Here is a 23,199-nt window from a genome sequence, read left to right as displayed (position 1 = left end):
GCAACAATCTGCTACAGGGACAGCAAGCATGACTCTCAGCTTTCCTTTGCACATCAGGCATGGCTTTACATGCACGAATATGTGTGCTAGTGTGCATATGCAACTCCGGGACTATAAGCATTTGTGCTCTCTCATTTGCATTGTCCCTTTAGTGAAAACCACAGAAGAAAAACACCCTGCAATGGCAACTCACAGCCAGCCTCATCTCACTTGTCCTCTGTCTCTTTCTCTCATGCTCTCTGTCTTTGAATTTTTTTTTTAGCATTGTTACAGAAAAATACACAATCTGTCAAATACTCATTTTCTTTATCATGTTTTGTCCTCTTTGCCCACAATGTCCTTGCCCTTGGCATACCTCCCCCTCTGTATCTTTTCTATAATTCTCTGTGTCTCTATCTTTCTGCCTGTCTAGTGCTTAAAGTGCTCTCTCGGTGTATGGATACTTGATGCAGCCAATCCCACGTCATCAGTAGATAACATTTTTACAACTGCCCGCATAAATGTCAAATAGAGTAGGAGCTCCAAAGACCCCAGATTATAGTGCTGAAACAAGCCAGACTTGATTATTTACTTCCACTGGGGTAGGTCTATGCCCATGTCAGTATTTTACCTTTGCCGGTGAGTGCAAGTCTCACCACATCAGCTAAAACTGCTGACTCTGCACCGTCAAAACTGTACACCTGATGCACTGGCAGTCAGGTTGACTCCAGCCCAATGCCCTGCTGTGCAATAATACATCAATGGCATTACTGTGAAGTGTGAAATAATAAGATTAAATATGATTCTGACTTCATGTCGTTTTATCTGCGTTCTCTCTCTCTCTCTCTCACACACACACACACACACACACACACACACACACACACACACACACACTGACTTTATTGCTGCACCAAGGCCCACTACTGAAGTGACGAGGTGCACATCATGCTCATGACAGGACCAACACGGCCGAAGAGACATCCAAGGATGCTTATCACATGCATTATTGCACAAAAATCCACTATTTTATGTTATATAAATACATTGCATCATGAACAAACAAATACACGACAACTAGGATCTAACCTTGTGCGTCCATTTATATGAAATTTCAGCCTAGAGATTCGCGATGCTGCTGGCTGCAAGCCTCGGAATTCTGCAGTAAAGCAGGAGGGGCAGAATGGGCCTTCTATTGGCCCGCTTGAAGACTGAAACGAAACCAATTGGTCAGCCTTCCCATCACCGATGAGACACTCCGAATTATGATTGGCCAGCTGCGTGAGTCGAGTCACTCATTTGCTAGGCGGCGCTTCTTCCACGGGCGGAGTGGTGTGGCTAGAGGAGTACTGCGGTAACCGGCAGAGCCGCGGAGGGAGATCAAGTCCTGAAAAGGTAGCAGTACGGCTCGGTAGCTTCGCCGGTCTTTCACCGCAAGTATCAGAGAGCAGAGGAAGGAAACCCATCCCCGCGTGATGCTCCGCTTGAGACCGCATTCCATTTGAAAGACGTCTTACGGGGGAAAAACTGTAGCCTAACCCTTTGGAAGGTTTGAGAGACCGTTTATTTAACCAAAGAAAAACATTTTGTCAGATCTATAGGCTAGATAACTGCCATGACGTATTTTTCATTTTTCATTTAAGCAACCCTGAAAATTGAGCATATATCTCTTTTATTTTTCAAGGCAAGCCATTTTGATATAATTCAACGTGAGGGGCTGACACCTCTCAAGCCGTGCATCACCTGAGAGGAGAAGAGTGACTGCGTCAACATGGGGGTAAGACTGACGATTCCACCTTTTTAACTGCGTTGTAGCCCCCTGAAGTGGCCTGAGAAATTAACGGTAGCCTGATATTTTACTCATGACGAGGAAGGGCTGATGTGATGCCATTTTTTCCTTTATGGGAATCTTGTTAGAGTGGCGTTGACTCTAATGCGGAACTATGTTTTGCCCTGGTCTCCTAGACTGCGACAAATTGATGTAGCCAGTAGCCCCTGTCTAGTGCGTCTATAGAAAGCAGCGGCATTTAACCGCTCACTTTAATTTGATATTTAGCCTGGTTTTAACTTGAATACAATTATTGTTTTACTTGAATAAATATATTGACATTTTATTGGCTGGTGTCCTTTTCTCTCATTCACTCGGTCAATTTAAATATGCACCGAGATCACAAATGAATTGAAGCCGATGCCAATGTGTCACAAATAGGCTAGAGTAGGTGTGTGGTTTAGAGGTTGTCAGTGTGTCATATGTATTTCAGGTCTCTGATAGGCCTTAAATTGACTATAACCTTGCCAGCCACGGTAGGCCTAATCGGTTTATTCTTAACCGAGAGCTCTCGTGTGGGAGAGAGGGAGGGGGGCCCAGTAAGAAACCTATTCTGTATACCTACCATTGGCCTGTGGTTCAAACAATGATATTTCTTTTTACATTTGAAGGCACAAATTTAGCTACATTATGCTATATGACTTCCTCGGTGATGAATGAACACGATGTACTGTGATGTCCTTCATGCCCTCGTTGCCCCCCCCCGTTATCCCTCTCATGTCATCTCCTGCTTTAAACCCCGCTGGCACTGCCCTCTCTCCGGTCTGGTCCAGCACAGGAAAAGCATCTGGCGGTGAACCGGGGAGATGCTGTGCCCATCGCGTCCTTACATTGGACGCTATCAGCGGAGGAGTCTCATCCTCAGCACCCTCAATGACCCATGCGTCATAATGCGGTTACCGGGAATAAGCGCCTCACCAGCTTATTTCCCCTGTAATTTGTGACATAACGGATCTTGATAATCACCGACAGTGAGCACATTTATACACTAAAGATTAAAGAAACGATGCGTCGTCCAGTACACCAGGAACACGATGTGCTTGTTACATTTACATACGTTTGCCAGTATATTTCCTATCTGCTGTGCGCACCGTTATGCGTTATCTGGATAAACGTCATGTAAATTAATCAGATGAGGCTAGTGGAAAAACACGGCGCTACTCTCGGTGTGAGCCATTGCGCAATTTCTGCTCCATCTCCATCCTGCGTGAGTTGTGATTTTTAATCTCCGACCGCGGTCTGTCTGCTGAATGATGCGGTGGCAGGTCTCTACAGACAAGGGACCGTGCGGTGCTGAGATATATCTGCAGCTGTAGAGGCAGTACAAGCCGATGTCATCGCAGTTACACAAGCATCTCTGCCGGTAGAGACGTTCAAGATGTAGGATTTAGGGAGGACTGCGTCAAAAGGGATGGGACTGCTTGCGCATGTAGGCTACTGGTGCTGTGTGGAATGGATTGGTGTGTCACTTCGGAAGATGCCAGAAATTGACATTATAAAACAGAATAAGAGCGTCATGGCGGTCTGTGAAGGGTGTTTCCTTGACTTTCACTCGATGCCTGCTGAGGTCACCCTGAAAGACAAAGGGGATGAATAGATGGATGAGGGGATGGCATGATGGATGGATGCATGGATGGATACGTGTACCGAGTATCACACTTCCTTCTCGCTCTTTCTGTCTTTTTTTCCGCGAATTTTGCACTGGCGCACTGTGCGATGGCATTGCCAGCTGTCCTTTCCCAAGGCCGCAGGGGGCATAGCTTGCGACGTGCCTTCTGCGTCAAACCGGGGGCGGGGCCTTTAGTGTGGAAATTCCCTGTAAAGAGCTGTGATAGGCTGGCACGAGGAGCAAACAGAAAGGAAAGGGCTTAGAGACAGCAGTGATGCTATAGAGCAAAGCTTGGGCATGTGTCAGGGATGCTAGGGAGACATCCGGTACATTTTGTCTGGCACAGAGATATAGTCTAAATTTGGCAGAGTATCTCTAAGAAATGTATTTTCACTCACACACCACTCATTGCTCATCCTTCCCTCTGCATTGGCGCAGCTATACATGGCTGGTGCTGATGAGACTATAGGAGGAGATTTTCACCTTCAGACACGTGACACTGATGGGGGAGGGTGCCACTGCTGAAAAGGAAGAGGGACAAAGAGAGAGAGAGTGTGAGAGAGAGAAAGAGAGGGAGAGAGGGAGAGAGGGAGAGAGGGAGAGAGGAAGGGCAGTAGTGGCTGGTCTGCAGGTGTAGAGAGAGAACAAGAGAGGGATTTAAAATGACAGAGGATGGTGGGGGAGAGCTGCCTGGCTGTATCTTGTTACAGGATAATGACCTGAGGCTCACATTACCATGGCTCCTGTTTCCTCTTGCTGTGCATTGTGGGATTGGTTATCAGGGGGGCAGGAGACAGATGGGATAGGGAGAGGATATGGTTGGCTGAATGATCTTCATAGGACATTGACTGAAGGCTGAGCGTGATGGTGGAGAGGTGTGGTGTAAGTGGGCCGGTGCCTCAGGAGTGATGGGGGACTATAGAGAGATGAAGGTGTAGTAGCAGCACTGAGGCTTTGTCGGAAGGTCATACAGGCTGGTGACGAAGGGTGTGGTTGAGCTGCTATAAATGTATTATGGCTGAGGAGACGCTCCTGTTAGTGCCAAGATCCCTATAGGACTTTGATTAGACTCACTAATTCCCTGTGTCATGATGTAAAGGTTTCTAGAACAGCCTGTTCTTTTATATTGGCAGTGGCACTAGTGAGGCATGTGCAGTGATAGAGAAGATGTTAGAAGGTGGTAGTGGACGGTAGTTCAGGAGTTGGATGTGTGTGGCCTCTGCAGAGGCCCAGCCCTCAGTTTGGTGCAGAGTACTGCACATCCCTCCCCACTGCACCTGCTGCCTGATGCTGATAGGCTGCACTGTACCACAGCTGATCTGTCCAACACGTTGCAGGAACCAATAGAAAAGCATGCCCATACAGGATCTAATCAATGATCTCTCTGACCGCACAGCTAGCTGGGATCTTTTTGCCTTGTGGCCTAGGGGTCAATTAAGGTCAATATGGTGACCTTTGAAATTATTCTTCATTGTCCCCTTCAAGCCTCTTGTCGGTCTTTGATCAATAAAAATCCACTATAATGAGGGCAATGTCCTTAGTGAGAGTACTGCTAAAGGAAAGAGTGCAGATTTATTTTGTGCCTTTGCAAAAAAAAACAGGACAAAGTCTGAGCTGTGTGCTCAGTAGCAGCTTGTGTGATGCTAATAAAATGTAAAGGTCAGTGCTTTCTCCTTCATACATTACTTTGAAACAGGATTACAGTAGACACAGTGATTGACTAACAGTTTTCCAACATTGACGTGTTGATGGTCTCCCATAATGAGAGCGATTCAGAGGGGTTAGGTTGCCTGACTACAACAACATGACTAATTCTGGGTGTTGTCCTGGAGATGTGTCTGTGTTTGTTGTGTGACTGTAAATGTGTGCATGTGTGAATACATCAAAGCACAAAGTGTAACACTGTGCAGCCACAATGGACAAAGGCTTGTTCAAATTTAAAACATATAATTTTACAAAACCTTGCTGTATTTGATTTGCACTTTGTTACATGTAATGCTGTTGTTTAACAGTAATGTTATTCCTAAATAGTGAATTGTGAATGATTTTCCATTCATTTAGACATACTGAATACAGATCATGTGCTTGAAAATCTCATATGCAAATAGATATTTGGTTTAGTTGAACAGTCAGTAGCTGTGTGTATGAATGTACGTGCATACATATCATGGACATATCTGTTTGATCAGCTACTTGCTGAAGAGTCCTAAGCTGCCCTCTCTCACAACATGGTGAAATGCCATGTTGGGTACAAGTACCATTGAACCAAGATTTACAATGCTAATCTAGACCAGGCCACCCACACACACACACACACACACACACACACACACACACACACACACACACACACACACACACACACACACACACACACACACACACACACACCAAGACACACAAACTACAGGGCAAATATATCCCTCTGAGCTCATGGGGGTGGACAGTGCATTACATTATAAAGATACACAGTTACACAACTGTCTCTGTAAAACAGATGAAGATAATGATGGGACGGACAGAAAGCAACAGAGTGTGAGTGTGTGTGTGTGTGTGTGTGTGTGTGTGGGGGGTCAGGAGGGGTTACAACTTGAAGTTTGGGTTGTGTTTGGTGACAGAGCACAATGCATATGCTTGGAGAGCTAAAGAGAGTTCTTCTCTACCTGTCTCTTTGTGTTTATGTGGTTTAGAGATTAAGATTTTCTCTTAGTGCTCTTAAGCGGCCACAATCTTTTTATTTCTCTATATACTTATACTATTCAATCGGATTAATTCATTACGTGTACTTGTTTAATTTTAACTGCCACACGTCGTAAGAGAATGTCCCCCGGGGACTGTTGTACCAGAACAGTTTTACGCCATCTTTTCCCTTTCTTCTTTAAGTCAGATATCTGGAACCTCATCCTTTTGATGTCTGCTCACTCTGTTAAATAGAAAGATAAGAAGCCTTCGTCTCACTCTCAAGGCTGATACAGATAAGAAAAATGCTATCTTAACAGTCTCTTTTATAATGCATTCAAATCCTAATCATCTGTTAAAATTATGTTAGATATATAATAATATATCTAATCCATTAGTTTACTCAGTACTGTTAGAAGACATTCACCAACAAACCAAAGACCTAATGATGAATGTGGAACCAGCATTTATGCATTTGATTTTTTCCTAAGAGAGAATTGTAGAAAACGAAGAGTTGGAAAGACAAAGAGAGGATGAAGCGCCTGGGCTAATCCAGTGTAGTAATCAGACTAGCTAATCCCAACAGCTATGTCCCTCGGTCCACAGCCTGAGCCCCCCACTGTGGCCCAGAGCCCAGCCATCCTGCTGCAAGAAACAGCAGATGGCCCGATGACCTTGCAAGGTCGCACACACACACCCAACGACACACATATACACACCACACGCATATTAGCATATCTACAACTGCCAGTGTTGTGACCAAGTCATCTTTGCTCATGCAATATATGTTTATTAAAATTGTGTGTTCATAACTTTTTACCTTTTTACGTTTTCAGGGCCCCCCCCCCACACACACACACACTGTTTATTTAACAATTCATAGAGAGGGACAGGAACATCTGGTGGAGATCCAGTTTTAATAAATTGAATTGTCAACAATGCATTATTATTTTAAAAACATAAATTACATGCAACACACTGCCATTTATAATAATTATATTGTGAATGTGCATAGGCCTTTCTGACAGACAGACCTATGCTGGCCAGTGTGCAGGCATTGGACGGTGAGCTGGATGGCGGTTTCCAGCGGGATGTCGGTAGCTTAGCTGTGGTGTCCTTTTGCCTAAACTTGGCTGGATCCTGGAGTGCGGGCGGCATTCAACCGGGTGACTCTTTTTCTGTGTGCCGATCTGGTGGCCACATTGTGCTTTATGATGAATCTTGCACAAGTTGAAGGAGCTGGAATTGTACCACGTAAGATTTTATGTGACAAATAAAAATTGATTGATTTAATTGATGCACGTTTACAATGGCACCTTTTACGATTTGTCGTGAATGAGCTAAGCAACGGGCCAGACTGAAGACAAAGGGCCTTCAACCTGCAGCCTCAGCCGTCTCACTGAACTACAAGAGAAGCTGACATGGATGAGACCTTAATATACGTCATTGGCTTAACATTTTGTAAAACAGTTTCCAAGAGCCCAGAGCACAAGTGAAATTAGCAATGATGACACAATAAGGCCCAATGTAGTTCTCACATGGTCAGTGCAGAGTAGCTGATGAGATCCATACAATTGGCTGCTCTGTACAAAGAGGAAGTGTAGACTCATGATGAAAAACACTGTGGCAGATGCCAAATTATAAAATGGAACAAAGTAGTATTTCTTCCACCTACAAACCACTTCCTCATATGAGTTCCACATGAAGAGAAACAAGCATTTGTGTATATGTGCACATCAGCTCTTCCTGTTAAAGGAGTCCCTATGCGTTGGATTAAAGGGGAAGGAAAATATGCTACATGCCAGTCCCAGTCAAACCCCTGCCTCCATCCTAAGTAAAAATGCTTGACATGATAGTTCTCTCAGGTGCCACTGCTTATTCGAACAATACTCTTAGTAGGTATATTATGTGCACAACATAACAGTGTAGTAACATTTGATTTACAGTTTGCCAAAAGAAATTACAACTGAGTAGTTTTATGGTACGTAAGAAGTCAAAGTTTGACATATGTAGCCAGTTCTCATACACTGCCAGTCTGCATTTCTTCCTAAAACGTAGAGTGGCAGCTCTTTCCTTCTCAGGACTATCTTGTTGTATTATTTCACAATCACTTGGTCTCTCTCTCATTCACTCAACATATCCGTTCCTCTTCCTCTGCCGCAATGCGTGTAGAGGCTTCCACACATGGACTGTAGCCAACAAAATGACTCACCTCTGCTCACACAGACACACACCAATTCCTTGAACCTATTGCCTGTCTTTGTTATACAGCAGTGAAAACTGTTACAGATGCATACATTTTTACTTGTCCCGTATCCCATCAGGGGATCCAAGGAGTACTGGGCCACTGCTGAGCTTCATCACCATGCCAATGGCCGTGCCGGCCACCATGGTTACTTGCCCTCCAAACACAGTCACTCATCACAGCCGTTTACATGAGGATAAAATGCAAGATTTAGTTTGGTTAGCCAGAGCAGGCCTGCAGAATAATTTATGATCAAATGAAACACACAACCAGATACAATGCAATTTACTTTGTTGAATTATTGATATTTTAAGTAGATTTTAATAAGCCAATATGTAACTGGATGTAAATGATTGCACTATGTAATCCATAGAGGAGCATCCTGACAATGTCAGAGATGTGTCTGTCCATCAGTCTGTTCGTCAGTGTGCATTTGTGGGAGAGCAAGCGTCTGTAATTCCAGCCACAAGTCTCTGTTTCCTTTCTCATTACATTACCTAGAGCTGTGTGAGACAGCTAGACTCCCACAAAGACGCACACAGGCAGGCGCACTTTGATGTTTCCTACCAGATGTAAGGCTACTCAAATTGTATATGTACACAATATAGACTTTATCTTTCTCTGCTGAATAATTAAAATCAGGGTGGAGATAACAGAGACGGATATATAGACAGAGCAGTAAATACCACTAACTAACTACAATGTTAACAGATTAAAATGTAGACAGACATATAGTTTGAAGGTTTACTTGTTTCATGTTTTTGCAAAAATGTTACCATTATGCTGTAGGTGCAACAAGGACAAATCTTATCAAGCAGCAGGGTATTGTATAAAGGGGGCAAAAGGAGAAGCTAACACACACACACAAACAAAGCACTTAACATACTCAGCATACTGTAAACACAGACACAAGATAGATCAGCAAGCTCTCTTTTCTTTTTGAGTCATGCTGTCATGCAAACTATGAAATGAGTGATGAAAATGATCAACAATGAAAACTACTCATTCACATGTGCAAACGTACACACACAGACACCCGGAGTGGGAATTTAATCTATTAGCATATGACAACACATAAAAGTGACACACACGCGCACACACACACACACACACAATTAATACGATTGCACAATCTATTAGAGTGGGGTCACTGTTGGCCAAACACTGACACAGAGCCAGCAGACAAAGACTGCTGGTCTATATCTAATTAGAGGCATAAGATAAGGGTGACAACACCTCTTCTCTCTCACTCACTCTCCCTTTCTCCACATGCCTCTCTCACTCTTTATCTGTCCCTGCTTCTCACCTCCCACTGATGTCTCCCTTTCCATGTGCCCAACCGTGTCTGTCATCCACCCCCTTACCATCCATCTCTCCATGTCTCTACTTTTCATCACATATCGCTTTGTTTGGCACTCTCCATCTCCTTACCAACCACACATCTATTGTCTAGGCAAGTGTGTGTGTGTGTGTGTGTGTGTGTGTGTGTGTGTGTGTGTGTGTGTGTGTGTGTGTGTGTGTGTGTGTGTGTGTGTGTGTGTGTGATAGTGAGAGAAAGAGAAAGACCTGTGTGTGTCCCATAGGTGTGTCCATATTTTTGTTAGCAATTTCAGTGTGCATATGCTCACAAGAGCAGGTGCGGCGTTGAGCAGACAATGCTCTCTTAATGTGTGTTTGCAGCGTTGCTCATTGTATGTGGACAAACTAGCCACAGCAATATATATTATATCAACAAATGCTTACTTACACACCTGCCAGTCTGTCATCTGTGAGATTACGGTGCCTGTTTGACAGCTGATTAGAAGTAAATCTGTAACTTTTCTATATTATTCAACACCTTGATTCAACACCCTCTTTCTCAATCACACACACACACACACACACACACACACACACACACACACACACACACACACACACACACACACACACACACATTCTGGGTTTGTCTCAGAGGGGATGAGCAGCAGTACTTTTCCACTGCATCAGTCTCTGCTTTATGCAGTCTTTGCCTCACCAGGCCTGCCTGGTCTTGCTGTGGCAGGAGGTTTGCTCACCTGCTCTTTTGTTGCAGAACTACGTGTGCTTGCATGTGTGTGATTGAGTGTGTATTTTTTATCTTCCACTCATGTCAAACAGCTCCTTCCCACAGACATGCTTGAACGAATGGTTTCATTGTTTGCGTTGAATTCAGCAGCGGCCTTTGAGCAGCCTACGCTCTATTATTATGCAAGTGAGAGTTGTCATTCATTTTTATCATGACAAACCAGAAAGACAGGTCTTTGTTCCAACATGAAAATGTCCACAAGAGTTTTGCACAACAGCAGTACAATTACAGCTCCCAAAGTGAAAAATGTTGGAAGTTGATCTTTGTTAGTCACATTTTGTTGCACTGCAGGTGTGTGTGTGTGTGTGTTTTGGTGTGGTTCGGGTGTGTGACTTTTTGTGGAGGACTTGGGATCTCAATTCATACTTCCTAACTGGTGCTTTTGTAAATATTTAAGTTTGATTAGTGACTTTTTACCGATTTTATTTTAAAGTAAACATACTAGTATTATGTCAAAACACAGATCAGTTTGCTCCTTTGTAGTTTATATCTGTACTATGATATCAGATGCAAATAAAGTAGTTAAGCAGCAATTACCTGTGCATGCTGCACTCCTTATAATGGTACTACCTGGTTGTACAACTAGAGGGTGCTCATTTTATTTCAGTGAATTTCAGCACACAGTTGGGTTTTTGATTTTCTGTGAAGGAACACACAACCAGTACCTCTTATCTAATTTAAGTTATCAATTAAATCTTAACCTTTAACCTTGTTTTTTGAGATGCATACCTTAATTAGGATTGTTGTCATTGATTATTAGTTGATAGGTATTGATGTTTCTGTCTGATTCAGGGTAAGTTATGTGGCTTCTATATCAGCTGGACTTTGCTACTCTGTGAACCCATCAGTTTATATCTGACTGTATTGATCTGCCATCAAGGGCAGTTTCCTTGATGACTTTGTTGTGTCAGTGAAGGGCCTGACCACGAGGACCCGATCACACCTCCTGGGAGGGATTGTTTTCTTGCCTCTCCAGTTTTTTTTTATCATCCACTCATGTCTACTTTAACAACATTATCTAATTTCTGAGGGGACAGTTATAGTAAGGACAGTACCTGGAACAACAGACAGTCTCTGATGTAGCTTATCTGGTATTATAGTGTAGAACATTCTAGAATCTAATCAGAAAGCCTTTGATGAGTATAAACTCTGTTTTTCTGCTCTCTCTGTTTAGTCCTTCATGCTAGATAAATGAAAAAGACCAAGAAGTGATTAGTTCAAACCTACAGTTTTGATGTGTCCATCAGGCTGTTGACATCAGAGCGACAATTTTTTGATCAGTGGAAATCAAATGGATATGGCAGAGTAGACAGGAAGCACATCCTTTAATGTGTGGTGATAGTGTTCTCTTAATGTAGATATTTTTGTTCAGAAAAAACAAAGCTACCATGGTAATGCATTTATCTTTCACGTCTTAAATAATTCTTATGATAATAGGTTTTATTTATAGGCTCTTCATCCTCCTCATAAACTGAGAATGATTTACAAAATACAGGCTACTTCACAAGGCCACTTCACAAGGGTACAACATTATTTAGTGTATAGTGCAAGACAGATACCTCATGGGGAATTCAATAAAGCCCGCTGGCTTTATTTTGGTTGCAGTCAGTTACTGGTACATACTGTTAGAATGCCAGACAGTACAGCTCTCTAAACAATAAAGCATTTAATGCATTTTAAGTATAGTTTTTTGGATAAACATGTATAAGCCCAGAGACCACTTATGATTATACACAAGGGCGCACATGCTACTATCTCCTTAATCTAGTCCGAAGGCATGTATAAAACATGTGTGTGTGTCTGTAGTATGGGCGGTCAGACAGTTACCGCGTTGCCACCACACAGGACAAAGCTGACCGATCCCCCAAGAAGAAGAAGGGGGGAACCAAGGACATGGATGACCTGAAGAAGGAAGTACCCATTGTAAGTAAAGCTTTTTCTTATCTCTGAATTACTTGTGGAACTGAATGCTGGCTTGAGACCCATTCACTTTTGATCCAGTCAGTCAAAAGCTGATTCATTTGACAATTCCCTCATTATTTCAAAAATATTTTTTAGATACAATCCATGCATTTTTAGGATGCAAGTAAATGATTTTCAACTTTTGAAGAACATCTTCTTTGAGGATATAGTAAAGGAGAGTGAATTGACACCAACTAAATTGGAAAGAAGGGGAATCATTCTCATGCAGGTCAAAACAAATGTATTTTTGCTGGTAAGAGGGTAACTTGTTATCAGGAGGTCGTCACTTTGATCCCACATCCCAGTGCAAGAATCAGACAACTGGGTCGCCAAATCTGGCTGCCCTGATACTCTTATCTCTCAGGTGAACTGCATGCATGGAGTACATTTCCAATTACATTGTATGCCATTAAGTCATTGGATTTTCTAAAATTGCTACAAAAAAGCTCAAAACTCCTTTTCATTATTTATTAGCATATGGCTTGTTTCAATTTGGACTATTTTTTACTAATTGTCCTTGCATGCAAAAAATGGCAACTACTAAACATACTGATCTATGCAGAGTATTGACTATCTCTGTATTTTATTTTGTTTTCAGACGGAACATAAGATGTCCATAGAGGAAGTATGCAGGAAATTCAATACTGACATTGTCCAGGTGAGTCGATTATATTTATTTCTCTCCGTGTTGCAGCTATGGTTTGATACTGTTTTTCCAGTTGGCCACTAGGTGGCATACTTCTATTAGTTTATTACAGACAATTGGCACTCCACACCAAGAGTCCCCTAAACCCCAAAGAGATACTAAAGAAACATGAGAATGTTAACAAACTCAAACAAACTGTGTGCTTTTGTCGGCTTTGCATCAGTGCAGACCTGCCTTTCTCTGCTAACTACACATCCCAATTCTTCTGTGCTCCCTCCAGGGGTTGACCAATGCCAAGGCAGCAGAGTATCTGATCAGAGATGGTCCCAATGCTCTCACCCCTCCTCCCACCACCCCAGAGTGGGTCAAGTTCTGTCGCCAGCTGTTTGGTGGATTCTCCATCCTGCTGTGGACCGGAGCCATCCTCTGCTTCCTGGCCTACGCCATCCAGGCAGCCACTGAGGACGAACCTGCAGGAGACAATGTGAGCAATTCACACACATGGGGATCTAAATAAACAAAGAAACAAACACACATGCATACACACACTGGTCCAGCTACACACCCCATTAACACATCCATCACACTTCTGACTCTGAATTACAAATATAAATGACACCTCGGCAAAGCATTTTTAGCATCACACCTACTGGATCCAGTGCCACTCACATTTGTTTGTCTCTCTGTCTCTGTCTCTCTCTCCAGTTGTACCTAGGTATTGTGCTCACAGCTGTCGTCGTCATTACTGGTTGCTTCTCATACTTTCAAGAGGCCAAGAGCTCCAAAATCATGGAGTCTTTCAAGAACATGGTGCCTCAGGTAAATATGTGTTTGCTCAAAAGAAACCAACGTATGAGTAAAAGCTTATTTTGATTTCCTCTGGAAAGGGGACATTGACCATATAGCCTTTAAAGTGAATATTGTATGGGTCGGAAATACCCAGTTAATGTGACTTAGCAGAAACACTGTTGCCTCAAGTCATGTAAGCCGACACACTTTACCTTCTGCCTGCCACTGAGATAGAGGGTAAATACTGCATATATACCTTTTTCATGGAAGACATTTTGACTTGTCACAGTAGGAAAAGCACGTGTAAATAATAAAAATGAATGATTGAATTGAATTTTGCCTATGGTATTTTTACTCAGAAAGTTATTTTCACATAAAGCGATGGAAAAGCTCTTTGCGTTCTGCTGTAACTCCCCATATTCTGAGAGACCATGTTTCTCTAGTGTCCAATGCATGTGTGTGTGTGTATTTTCTAACCATCACTGATATCTCCCTGCAGCAAGCTTTGGTGATCCGTGAGGGGGAGAAGGTAACCATCAATGCTGAAGAAGTGGTGGGCGGAGATCTGATTGAAGTAAAGGGAGGAGACAGGATCCCTGCTGACATCAGGGTGGTTTCTGCCCATGGCTGCAAGGTGTGCACACACACACACACACACACACACACAGACACATTCAAATTCTTCCTTCTTGTTGTATGAAACTACATGTTTTACTTTTTCTGTGTCCCATTAGGTTGATAACTCCTCCCTAACAGGCGAGTCAGAACCTCAAAGCAGGTCACCTGACTGTACCCATGACAACCCCTTGGAGACCCGAAACGTTGCTTTCTTCTCCACCAACTGTGTGGAAGGTATGGTCACCATAGCAATAGTATTACATGCTAGTATAAGCTTGTGTGCCTGTGGTTTGAATTAAAGCCACTAATTTGAGCCAAGTAATAACGTTTATACCTAACTTTACTCTTATACTAAAATGTAATGGTAATTGTATAGTAGTAACTGAGATTGTTTTTGTTTATAGGACTAATTACACAGGCACTGATGTTGCAAATTCTATTTTACATTATATTTCTGTTCTTTTTCAAAACCAGGCACAGCTCGTGGCATTGTTATCTGCACCGGAGACCGCACAGTCATGGGTCGCATTGCTACTCTGACCTCTGGCCTGGAGACTGGCAAAACCCCCATCGCCAAAGAGATCGAGCACTTCATCCACATTATAACAGGTGTGGCCGTCTTCTTGGGCGTCACCTTTTTTATCCTGGCCATCATCCTGGGTTACTCCTGGCTGGAGGCTGTCATCTTCCTCATCGGCATCATCGTGGCTAACGTGCCTGAAGGGCTGCTGGCCACAGTCACCGTAAGTGGACATATAATAAGATACTGGCCCTTTTCAATTGCTCCTGAAATAGATACTTTGGTATCGTGTGGTATATTTTTTGCAATCTGTTGTCGTTTCTCATTAGTTTCTTTTTGGACACCATTTTATTTCATTTCATTTCTTTTATTGTTTAATGTTCCATTTCATGTTTGTTATTCCATTTAGTTAAGGCTTTTAAGTATTGCATAACCTTGGTGCTAATTTTATTGCATTTGTCTTTCATTTTGAAAGGTGCTATTAAAAATATATATTTATTTGGTTGCTTCTTATTTAATTGTACCATGAACTCACTTTACTTGGCATCAAGAAATTCTATTTTGGAGCATCATAGGTGATACATACAAACACAGTGATAATTAGCATTATTTAACATCATACATGTATTTGTCTGCAGGTATGTCTGACCCTGACTGCCAAACGTATGGCTAAGAAGAACTGCCTGGTGAAGAACTTGGAAGCTGTGGAAACCCTAGGCTCCACCTCCACCATCTGCTCTGACAAGACAGGAACCCTGACCCAGAACAGGATGACTGTGGCCCACATGTGGTTTGACAACCAGATCCATGAGGCTGACACCACCGAGGACCAGTCTGGTTAGTGAGGACAGGGCATACAGCTGTTGAAATATGTTACTACTGTTGAAGGGATAAATGATCACTAGGAATCATGAAGGTTAATAATACTCACTTTTCTGTTCCTGCTCCAGGTGCCTCTTTCGACAAGAGCTCAGTGACATGGCTGTCTCTTGCTCGTGTCGCTGGACTGTGTAACCGCGCTCAGTTCAAAGCAGGACAAGACTCACTGCCCATCCTGAAGCGTGACGTGGCCGGCGATGCCTCAGAGTCAGCACTGCTGAAGTGTATCGAGCTTTCCTGCGGCTCAGTCAGGGCAATGAGGGATAGGAACAAGAAGGTGGCTGAGATCCCCTTTAACTCCACCAACAAATACCAGGTAAGTAACAGGTTGCATTACAGCTGTGCACACAAAATTAAACCCACGTATGCACAAACACCCTGTTCACTTCATCACATTAACTTCCTGTTCTCCTCGTCTAGCTCTCAGTGCATGAGACAGAGGATCCCAATGACAACCGCTACTTGCTGGTGATGAAGGGAGCCCCTGAGAGGATCCTGGACCGTTGCACCACCATCCTGGTGCAGGGGAAAGAGCAACCTATGGATGAGGAGTTGAAGGAAGCTTTCCAGAATGCCTACATGGAGCTGGGAGGACTGGGAGAGAGAGTACTGGGTAAGGATAGATAGAACTGGAGAAAGTGCTCCTAAATGGTGGAACGAGCTCCCCATTGACATCAGGACAGCTGAAAGTCTACACATCTTCTGCTGCAGGCTAAAAACACATCTCTTCCGACTGCACCTTGGCTAAGAAGATGATGGTTACATATAATAGTAAAAAATTGCCCTTACATGTTGCACTTACACATGGCACTTAGTAGCTTATTTCAAGCTAATAGCTTCTATGTAATTCTTGCTGTTCTGAATTTGTGCTGTCATTGTTGAATGCACTTATTAAAAGTCACTTTGGATAAAAGCTAAATGAAATGTAATTTAATGTAAATACAGTATGACCATGACCTGAGGTTCAAAAGGAGAAAATTTGGATTTTATTTAGTCACAAGTAATTGGAAAATGTCTTTTCCACTTTGTTTAGTAATTTCGCATCCTATAATACATTTCCATTTAACAAAAAATGCAACATTACTTTAATTTAACTTAATGGGAAAACAATTAGTCATTACTTAATAGGTTATTTGACATATACCCTTCTAGTACTGTCCAGCAAAAAAACATTTATCTCCAGAATAAAAAAGAAAAACGGCTCTGTTTTCACCTTTGTGACAACAAATTTGTTGATATTGTCTAAGGTTTTTAAGGGTTTCTCTACCACAAAACGTAAAAGACTATTCTCAACCCAAAAAGAAACTCAAATCCAAAAAATAAAATCACCCAAATCAAATTTAGAAATCTTTTTTATGCAACAGTGACTGGACAGCTATGATATGTTACTTGAAGGACACCAGTTGCAGTTATAGGGGTGTGCTTTCATTAGCGTAAAAACCCCATACTTGACATTAGAGGTGAAAATCTGCAACAGCTCAAGATAATATAAAAAACATTTTATTTTTCAACTTAAGATCTGTTGAATTATTAAAACTAGGCTTAGATTGAATGTACTTTTCTGAAGTAGGGATAGAAGATCTGGGTTGATTCACATCACAAATCAAACACTAAATCACACATTTCTTTTTCCCTCCAGGTTTCTGCCATGTGTTGCTGCCAGAAGATCAGTACCCCAAGGGCTTTGCCTTTGACACAGAGGATGTCAACTTCCAGACAGACAACCTTTGCTTTGTTGGCCTCATGTCCATGATCGACCCTCCCCGTGCTGCTGTGCCTGATGCTGTTGGCAAATGCCGATCTGCTGGTATCAAGGTGAGTTTTTTTTTTTAACACGCCTAATATGTGATCTCTTTATTCCTTACTGTGTTTTATAATAAGGTTCTGTGTCAAAATGCATTTGTGAGATCATGTAATGAAATATCATTTTTGTTGCTATTGTTAGGTCATTATGGTCACTGGAGATCACCCAATCACAGCCAAGGCCATTGCCAAGGGAGTGGGCATCATTTCAGAGGGCAACGAGACAGTGGAGGACATTGCAGCTCGTCTCAATATACCTGTCAGCCAGGTCAACCCCAGGTAAAGAATAATCACACAAGAACAAACACATTGCATACAAATGATGGTAAATTACGAGACATCAACGTTTCAATGTCTGTGTTCAGGGATGCCAAGGCCTGTGTGGTCCACGGTACAGACCTAAAAGATCTGTCTCAGGATCAGATGGACGACATCCTGAGGAATCATACAGAGATTGTCTTTGCCAGGACCTCCCCACAACAGAAGCTCATCATTGTAGAGGGCTGCCAGAGACTGGTTAGAGCATTTTGAGATTGTTTTATATAATGAAATGCCTTATTGACAGTAAAAAGTTTGGTATGACTTAAACGAGTAGGAGTCAAATATCTAATCCAAGCAGTGGTGCCCTCATGCTTTATATTGGTTTGAATAGAAGACAATGTTTTTTTTCTTGCAATTACATTGTGGACATTAAGTGACTAGACTTATAAGTAGCATTACACTTTTACAACAGCAGATGGCGCTAGTTATCTGTGGAATTAGGATTGCCTGACTGATATATATATATATATATATTTTTTTTTTTTTACTGAGGTGGTTAGATTGAATTTGAAATGCCAACTTTGTTTTATCTTAATTTGACTAAAATTCAATTAATTAATTCTAAAATTTTATTTGAAAGATGTAAACATGAAATACATCTGTTCAGGTCTTGAAAACATTGAGGATGTTTTGCCATCAGTGTTGTTTAAAATGCCGCCAATACAGTTTATTCATGAAGTACTGAATTATTTAATAAACGTGTGGTCATATGAATGAAGAGTATTGATCTCTGGCTTTGGCATTGATTGTAAAAACAAGTAGGTCTCTTTTAAAATCAAGATACCTGGGTAAATGAGGGATGAATACATTTAACAGATATAACTTTTCTATGAATGTATGCTTTATGACCTCATCACTCACCCTCCTTCTTCTCTCCCAGGGTGCCATTGTAGCTGTCACAGGTGATGGTGTGAATGACTCTCCTGCGCTGAAAAAGGCTGACATTGGTGTTGCCATGGGAATCTCTGGCTCAGATGTGTCCAAACAAGCTGCAGACATGATCTTGTTGGATGACAACTTTGCCTCTATTGTCACAGGAGTGGAAGAAGGTGAGAAGACCCCGAGGACAGAACTGGAACATGTGATGCTTGATTAGAGGATGTACATGTGGTTTCAGAGACTCAAACAGTAGGACTTAGTGCCTGATGTAACCTGTCTGTTTTTCTCCCTTCAGGCCGTTTGATCTTTGATAACCTTAAGAAGTCCATTGCCTACACCCTGACCAGTAACATCCCAGAGATCACCCCCTTCCTGTTCTTTATCATCGTCAACATCCCCCTGCCACTGGGAACCATCACCATCCTCTGTATTGACCTGGGAACTGACATGGTGAGAGCTGATCAAACACTCACTGTCTTTTACGACAAACGCAGCTCTACGCTTGCACACAGGCATCACTGAGTACAGCTCCTGTTGATATGACCCGTCCTAATGTACTAAAGGTTCCCATGTCTCCCTCTTCCCTCAGGTGCCAGCTATCTCACTGGCTTATGAAACAGCTGAGAGTGACATCATGAAGCGTCAGCCCAGGAACCCAGCCAGGGACAAGCTGGTGAATGAGAGGCTTATCAGCATTGCCTATGGACAAATTGGTAGGTGTAATGAAGATTGGTGCCGCTGATCCAAGCTGTGAGTCTTTGGTTGGGATTGACGTTTGATCTTGGTTGTCTGAAAGTAATTTTGTGTTTAAATCAACTTTATCCTCCTTTTTTATTGTAAACAATTGCCAGATTATCTCTGGACCTTTCTGAAATCTTTTTCTGTCTGTATGTCTTTTTTCCTCAGGTATGATCCAGGCTCTGGGAGGCTTCTTCGCCTACTTTGTCATCTTGGCTGAAAATGGTTTCCTGCCCAGTCAACTAGTAGGCATCAGGCTAAATTGGGATGACCGCTCTAACAACGACCTGGAAGACAGCTATGGGCAGCAATGGGTAAGTGTGTAGTTTTTGTATGCTTGAGTGAACTTTCAGGTGTGTTTCTCAGGTTTTGATACATCGTGTTACCGTGTATCTGTCCTCTCCTTCCCTCAGACATACGAGCAGAGGAAGATTGTGGAGTTCACATGCCACACAGCCTTCTTTGTCAGTATTGTAGTCGTGCAGTGGGCTGATGTCATCATCTGCAAGACCAGACGTAACTCTGTGTTCCAGCAGGGCATGAGGTGAGTCCGACAAGTGTACTGTGATACACTGTATTTTCTGTAATTAATCTTTTTGGCATAATATGAAATAATGAAAGAATGACAAAGAAGGAATTTAAATTTAAATTTTTGCATCGTCATTTCTCCTCTTTAATATTTGTTGTTTCTCAACCCAGGAACAAGATCTTGATCTTCGGCCTGTTTGAAGAGACAGCCCTGGCTGCCTTCCTGTCCTACTGCCCAGGCATGGATGTGGCACTCAGGATGTATCCTCTAAAGTGAGTGCCATTACCACATGTATCACATGGATACATGTGCAGTCACTCTGATATTAAGACATTTTGTGTAATCTGTTCTGGATTATTTGTAATCCTTGTTGTTCTCTTGTCTTGCCCACAGGCCTAGCTGGTGGTTTTGTGCGTTCCCCTACAGTTTTCTCATCTTTGTTTATGATGAAATCCGAAAACTTCTCCTCCGTAGGAACCCTGGAGGTTAGTATTTTTTCCTTTTTATGAAGCGCTTTACCCCTTAAACCAAAGTAGGTTGTGCTGGACTATTTCTGTGAGTTTGTGTCCTGTCACTGAACAACGGTGACGACAAGACTCAAGGTCCAAGAAATTGTCCAGCTCATAACTCCCATAAAACTAGCTAAGTAGCAGTGTACTTCCCAAAATATTGAACTAGTACTTTAACTAATGAAACAGCTTTATAAAATATGACTTGAAATCATTGAATTAACTGAACTTTTCTCTTTTTTCTTTCTCTCATTTGCAATCCAGGTTGGGTGGAAAGGGAGACATACTATTGATCGATAGAGCATCTTTGCTCAAACCCCCTACATCTTCCACTTATTTCTCTCCCCTGTCACTCCATCCCCTGGCAAGACACACCTCCAGATGCCCACCTCCCTCCCCCCCTTAAAGACAAAAACCGCTTTGAAGCAATTTTCATCACAACCGCCCCAAAGATTAAAAACAGCAAAAGCACCTTTACAACTTTCTACATTGACCGCCCCCCTTTCTCCCCATTCTCCTATGATACTCTTTGCATGTGTTCTCTCACTGCTGTGTACATAAACCAATATATCTACCAAACGGCAGCTGCATATTGTGTATGTAGATTTGAATGAGCTAAGGATACAAAGGGAGTGTCTACGCTCTGCAAAAAAGGGCCATCCAGCTCCTTCCCCTCCCTGTTCTTCCCCTGCTCTCTTGTCCTTGTCTGTCTCTATACCTTTGTTCCCCTCTCTCTTTTCCCTCCTCGCCAACCCTTTGCTTGTCCTCCAATCACACACACAAATATAAAGATCACACAGTGAGATCCCACCGCCGACACCACTTCAACTGCCACCTCTTGCCTCCGTCTCCTGTCAGTGGAGGACCAGCGGAGTGGTCATCTCCGTCGTTCTCACTACGTCCATTTTCCTTCTCTTGAGTTCTCAACAGCCAGTGTTGTTGTTTTTTTAATATGTGGGGTACGGGGGGTTTCGATGATTTTACTTGTCTTTTTTATTTCTATGACGGGAGGGGGGGTACGTGAGAGCTGCTTTTTCCTCATTTAGGCCTAACAAAGCACACCCCATGGCGTCCCCTTCTCTCCCCCTCTGTCTCTCACACCCCTCCCCTCCCCTACCCCTGCCCCGTTTGTCTCTGTTTGTGTGCACTGTGTGAACCATTGTCCTTGTTAATAACTATTACAGTACACCCCCCCTCCCCCCAAGTTGGTAAATACAATTCAATCTTTCTGTGTGCTCTAGGAAATCTATATAATTCTATACTGAATTTAAATGAAACAATAAAAAAACAAATGTTGAAAAACAGCTCAAGAGATACATTCATGAAGAATAACAATAACAATATTGGTGAAATAGGAAAAAGCAAGAGATATGTGTCTCTTTTTTTCCATTTGGTTTCAGTTATTTTTGCTGTTTTTTCAGGAGGCTATTCTAAAACTGTAACAGCAGAGCAGGGTTTTTGGTTGTGTTTTTACAAAAAGACACAAGACACCAACCAAGGCTTTCAGGTTCCTGTCACTGCAGGTATGATGTGGTGCAGTGTGCTGTGATGCGGATCGTGATGATGAGACCATGGACCTGGGGTCTGTTACCAGATCGGGTCCAGCTCTGGTTCAGTGCAGTTCCTGGTATAGCCCGGTCAGACCCGGGTCTGTGTTCATGTATGTGTACGAGACCAGTGAAGAGCCAGCGGTCTCAGGCTGGGTCTATCTCAAATGGCTGCACGAGTTGAAATTCAAGAAGAAGAAAAAAAACAGAACTAGTAGAACATTTGTGTCAAATAAATTAAAACAACACCAATAAACATCTAGAACATTTAATACAACCTAGACCTGTTTGTGTGTCTTTCTTTCTGTATCTGTTTTTTACTCATTGAAAACTACACTTCACACTTTGAATAATATGCATGTCTTTCAAATCGCTTAGTTTTTCTCCTTTTTTTACTATTTTCTTGAAAATGGCTTATAATATGCATCACTCATCAAGGTTGCATATTATGACAAAATAAAGGAATGTAATGCCATCCCTTACAATAGACCTCTAACAAATACTGTTTGTGAGAGCTGTTACATTTTGATTAAGCCTGCACAAAAGAGGTGTTAATCCCTATGGTAGCATTTAATTCATCATATTGTGATATGCAGTATTGCTGTCGATTGTATCGTGTCAATGATAATACCCCTTCTCACCCCATGTATATGGGATAGCTTCCAACATGAATTAAGAACTTAAAAGTAATTTTTATTGACTGGAATATATAAGACTATTATTCCGACACGTCTTTAAATATGAGATTAAATTATCTGACATTATTTAATCACATTTTGGTGCAAATTGGTTGATTTCAGTCATAGGAATACTTTGGAAATGAGAAAGTAGATGATGGGATGCCACCTAGTGTTTATATCCACTTCAACCATCAGACTGCATAATGTTTAAGTGCCATAGGAGGAAGAGTTGGCAGCAGCCCAGGGTAATGCACCAAACCTCTGTGAATGTGTGAGCCTTGTCTGACATCAACATTCATGAACTTCAGGATGAGAGTCTTTCAAAGGGAACA

At 42.3% G+C, this 23,199-nt stretch overlaps 1 protein-coding gene across 2 annotated transcripts; it reads left to right on the top strand.

Annotated features, from left to right (window-relative positions):
- Nucleotides 1–1,373: 1,373 nt before the first annotated feature.
- Nucleotides 1,374–22,464, top strand: atp1a3b (ATPase Na+/K+ transporting subunit alpha 3b). Of its 2 annotated transcripts, none has more exons than XM_028580919.1 (23): nt 1,374–1,528; nt 1,664–1,756; nt 12,293–12,370; nt 13,008–13,067; nt 13,336–13,539; nt 13,761–13,874; nt 14,344–14,478; nt 14,579–14,696; nt 14,937–15,205; nt 15,621–15,819; nt 15,933–16,177; nt 16,282–16,474; nt 17,501–17,676; nt 17,807–17,943; nt 18,030–18,180; nt 18,866–19,034; nt 19,160–19,314; nt 19,454–19,577; nt 19,771–19,916; nt 20,016–20,146; nt 20,302–20,403; nt 20,525–20,616; nt 20,905–22,464. In XM_028580919.1, the coding sequence occupies exons 2-23, from the start codon at nt 1,751–1,753 to the stop codon at nt 20,931–20,933; spliced, it is 3,033 nt and encodes a 1,010-aa protein (XP_028436720.1). In that variant the 5' UTR covers nt 1,374–1,528; nt 1,664–1,750; the 3' UTR covers nt 20,934–22,464. The 2 variants fall into 2 exon arrangements, with proteins under 2 accessions (XP_028436720.1, XP_028436719.1); XM_028580918.1 differs by having other exon boundaries at nt 12,254–12,370.
- The last annotated feature ends 735 nt before the right edge of the window (nt 22,465–23,199 follow it).

Source organism: Perca flavescens, chromosome 6, assembly GCF_004354835.1.
Source record: "Perca flavescens isolate YP-PL-M2 chromosome 6, PFLA_1.0, whole genome shotgun sequence".
Lineage (NCBI taxonomy): Eukaryota > Metazoa > Chordata > Actinopteri > Perciformes > Percidae > Perca > Perca flavescens.
This window is presented reverse-complemented; position numbering and strand designations above follow the sequence as displayed.

Bases quoted from the DNA above. Each gene is read 5' to 3' on its own strand.
- atp1a3b (XM_028580918.1), top strand. The intron at 13,875-14,343 runs GTAAATATGTGT...ATCTCCCTGCAG, and splicing joins TCAAGAACATGGTGCCTCAG to CAAGCTTTGGTGATCCGTGA. The intron at 17,944-18,029 runs GTAAAGAATAAT...GTCTGTGTTCAG, and splicing joins GTCAGCCAGGTCAACCCCAG to GGATGCCAAGGCCTGTGTGG.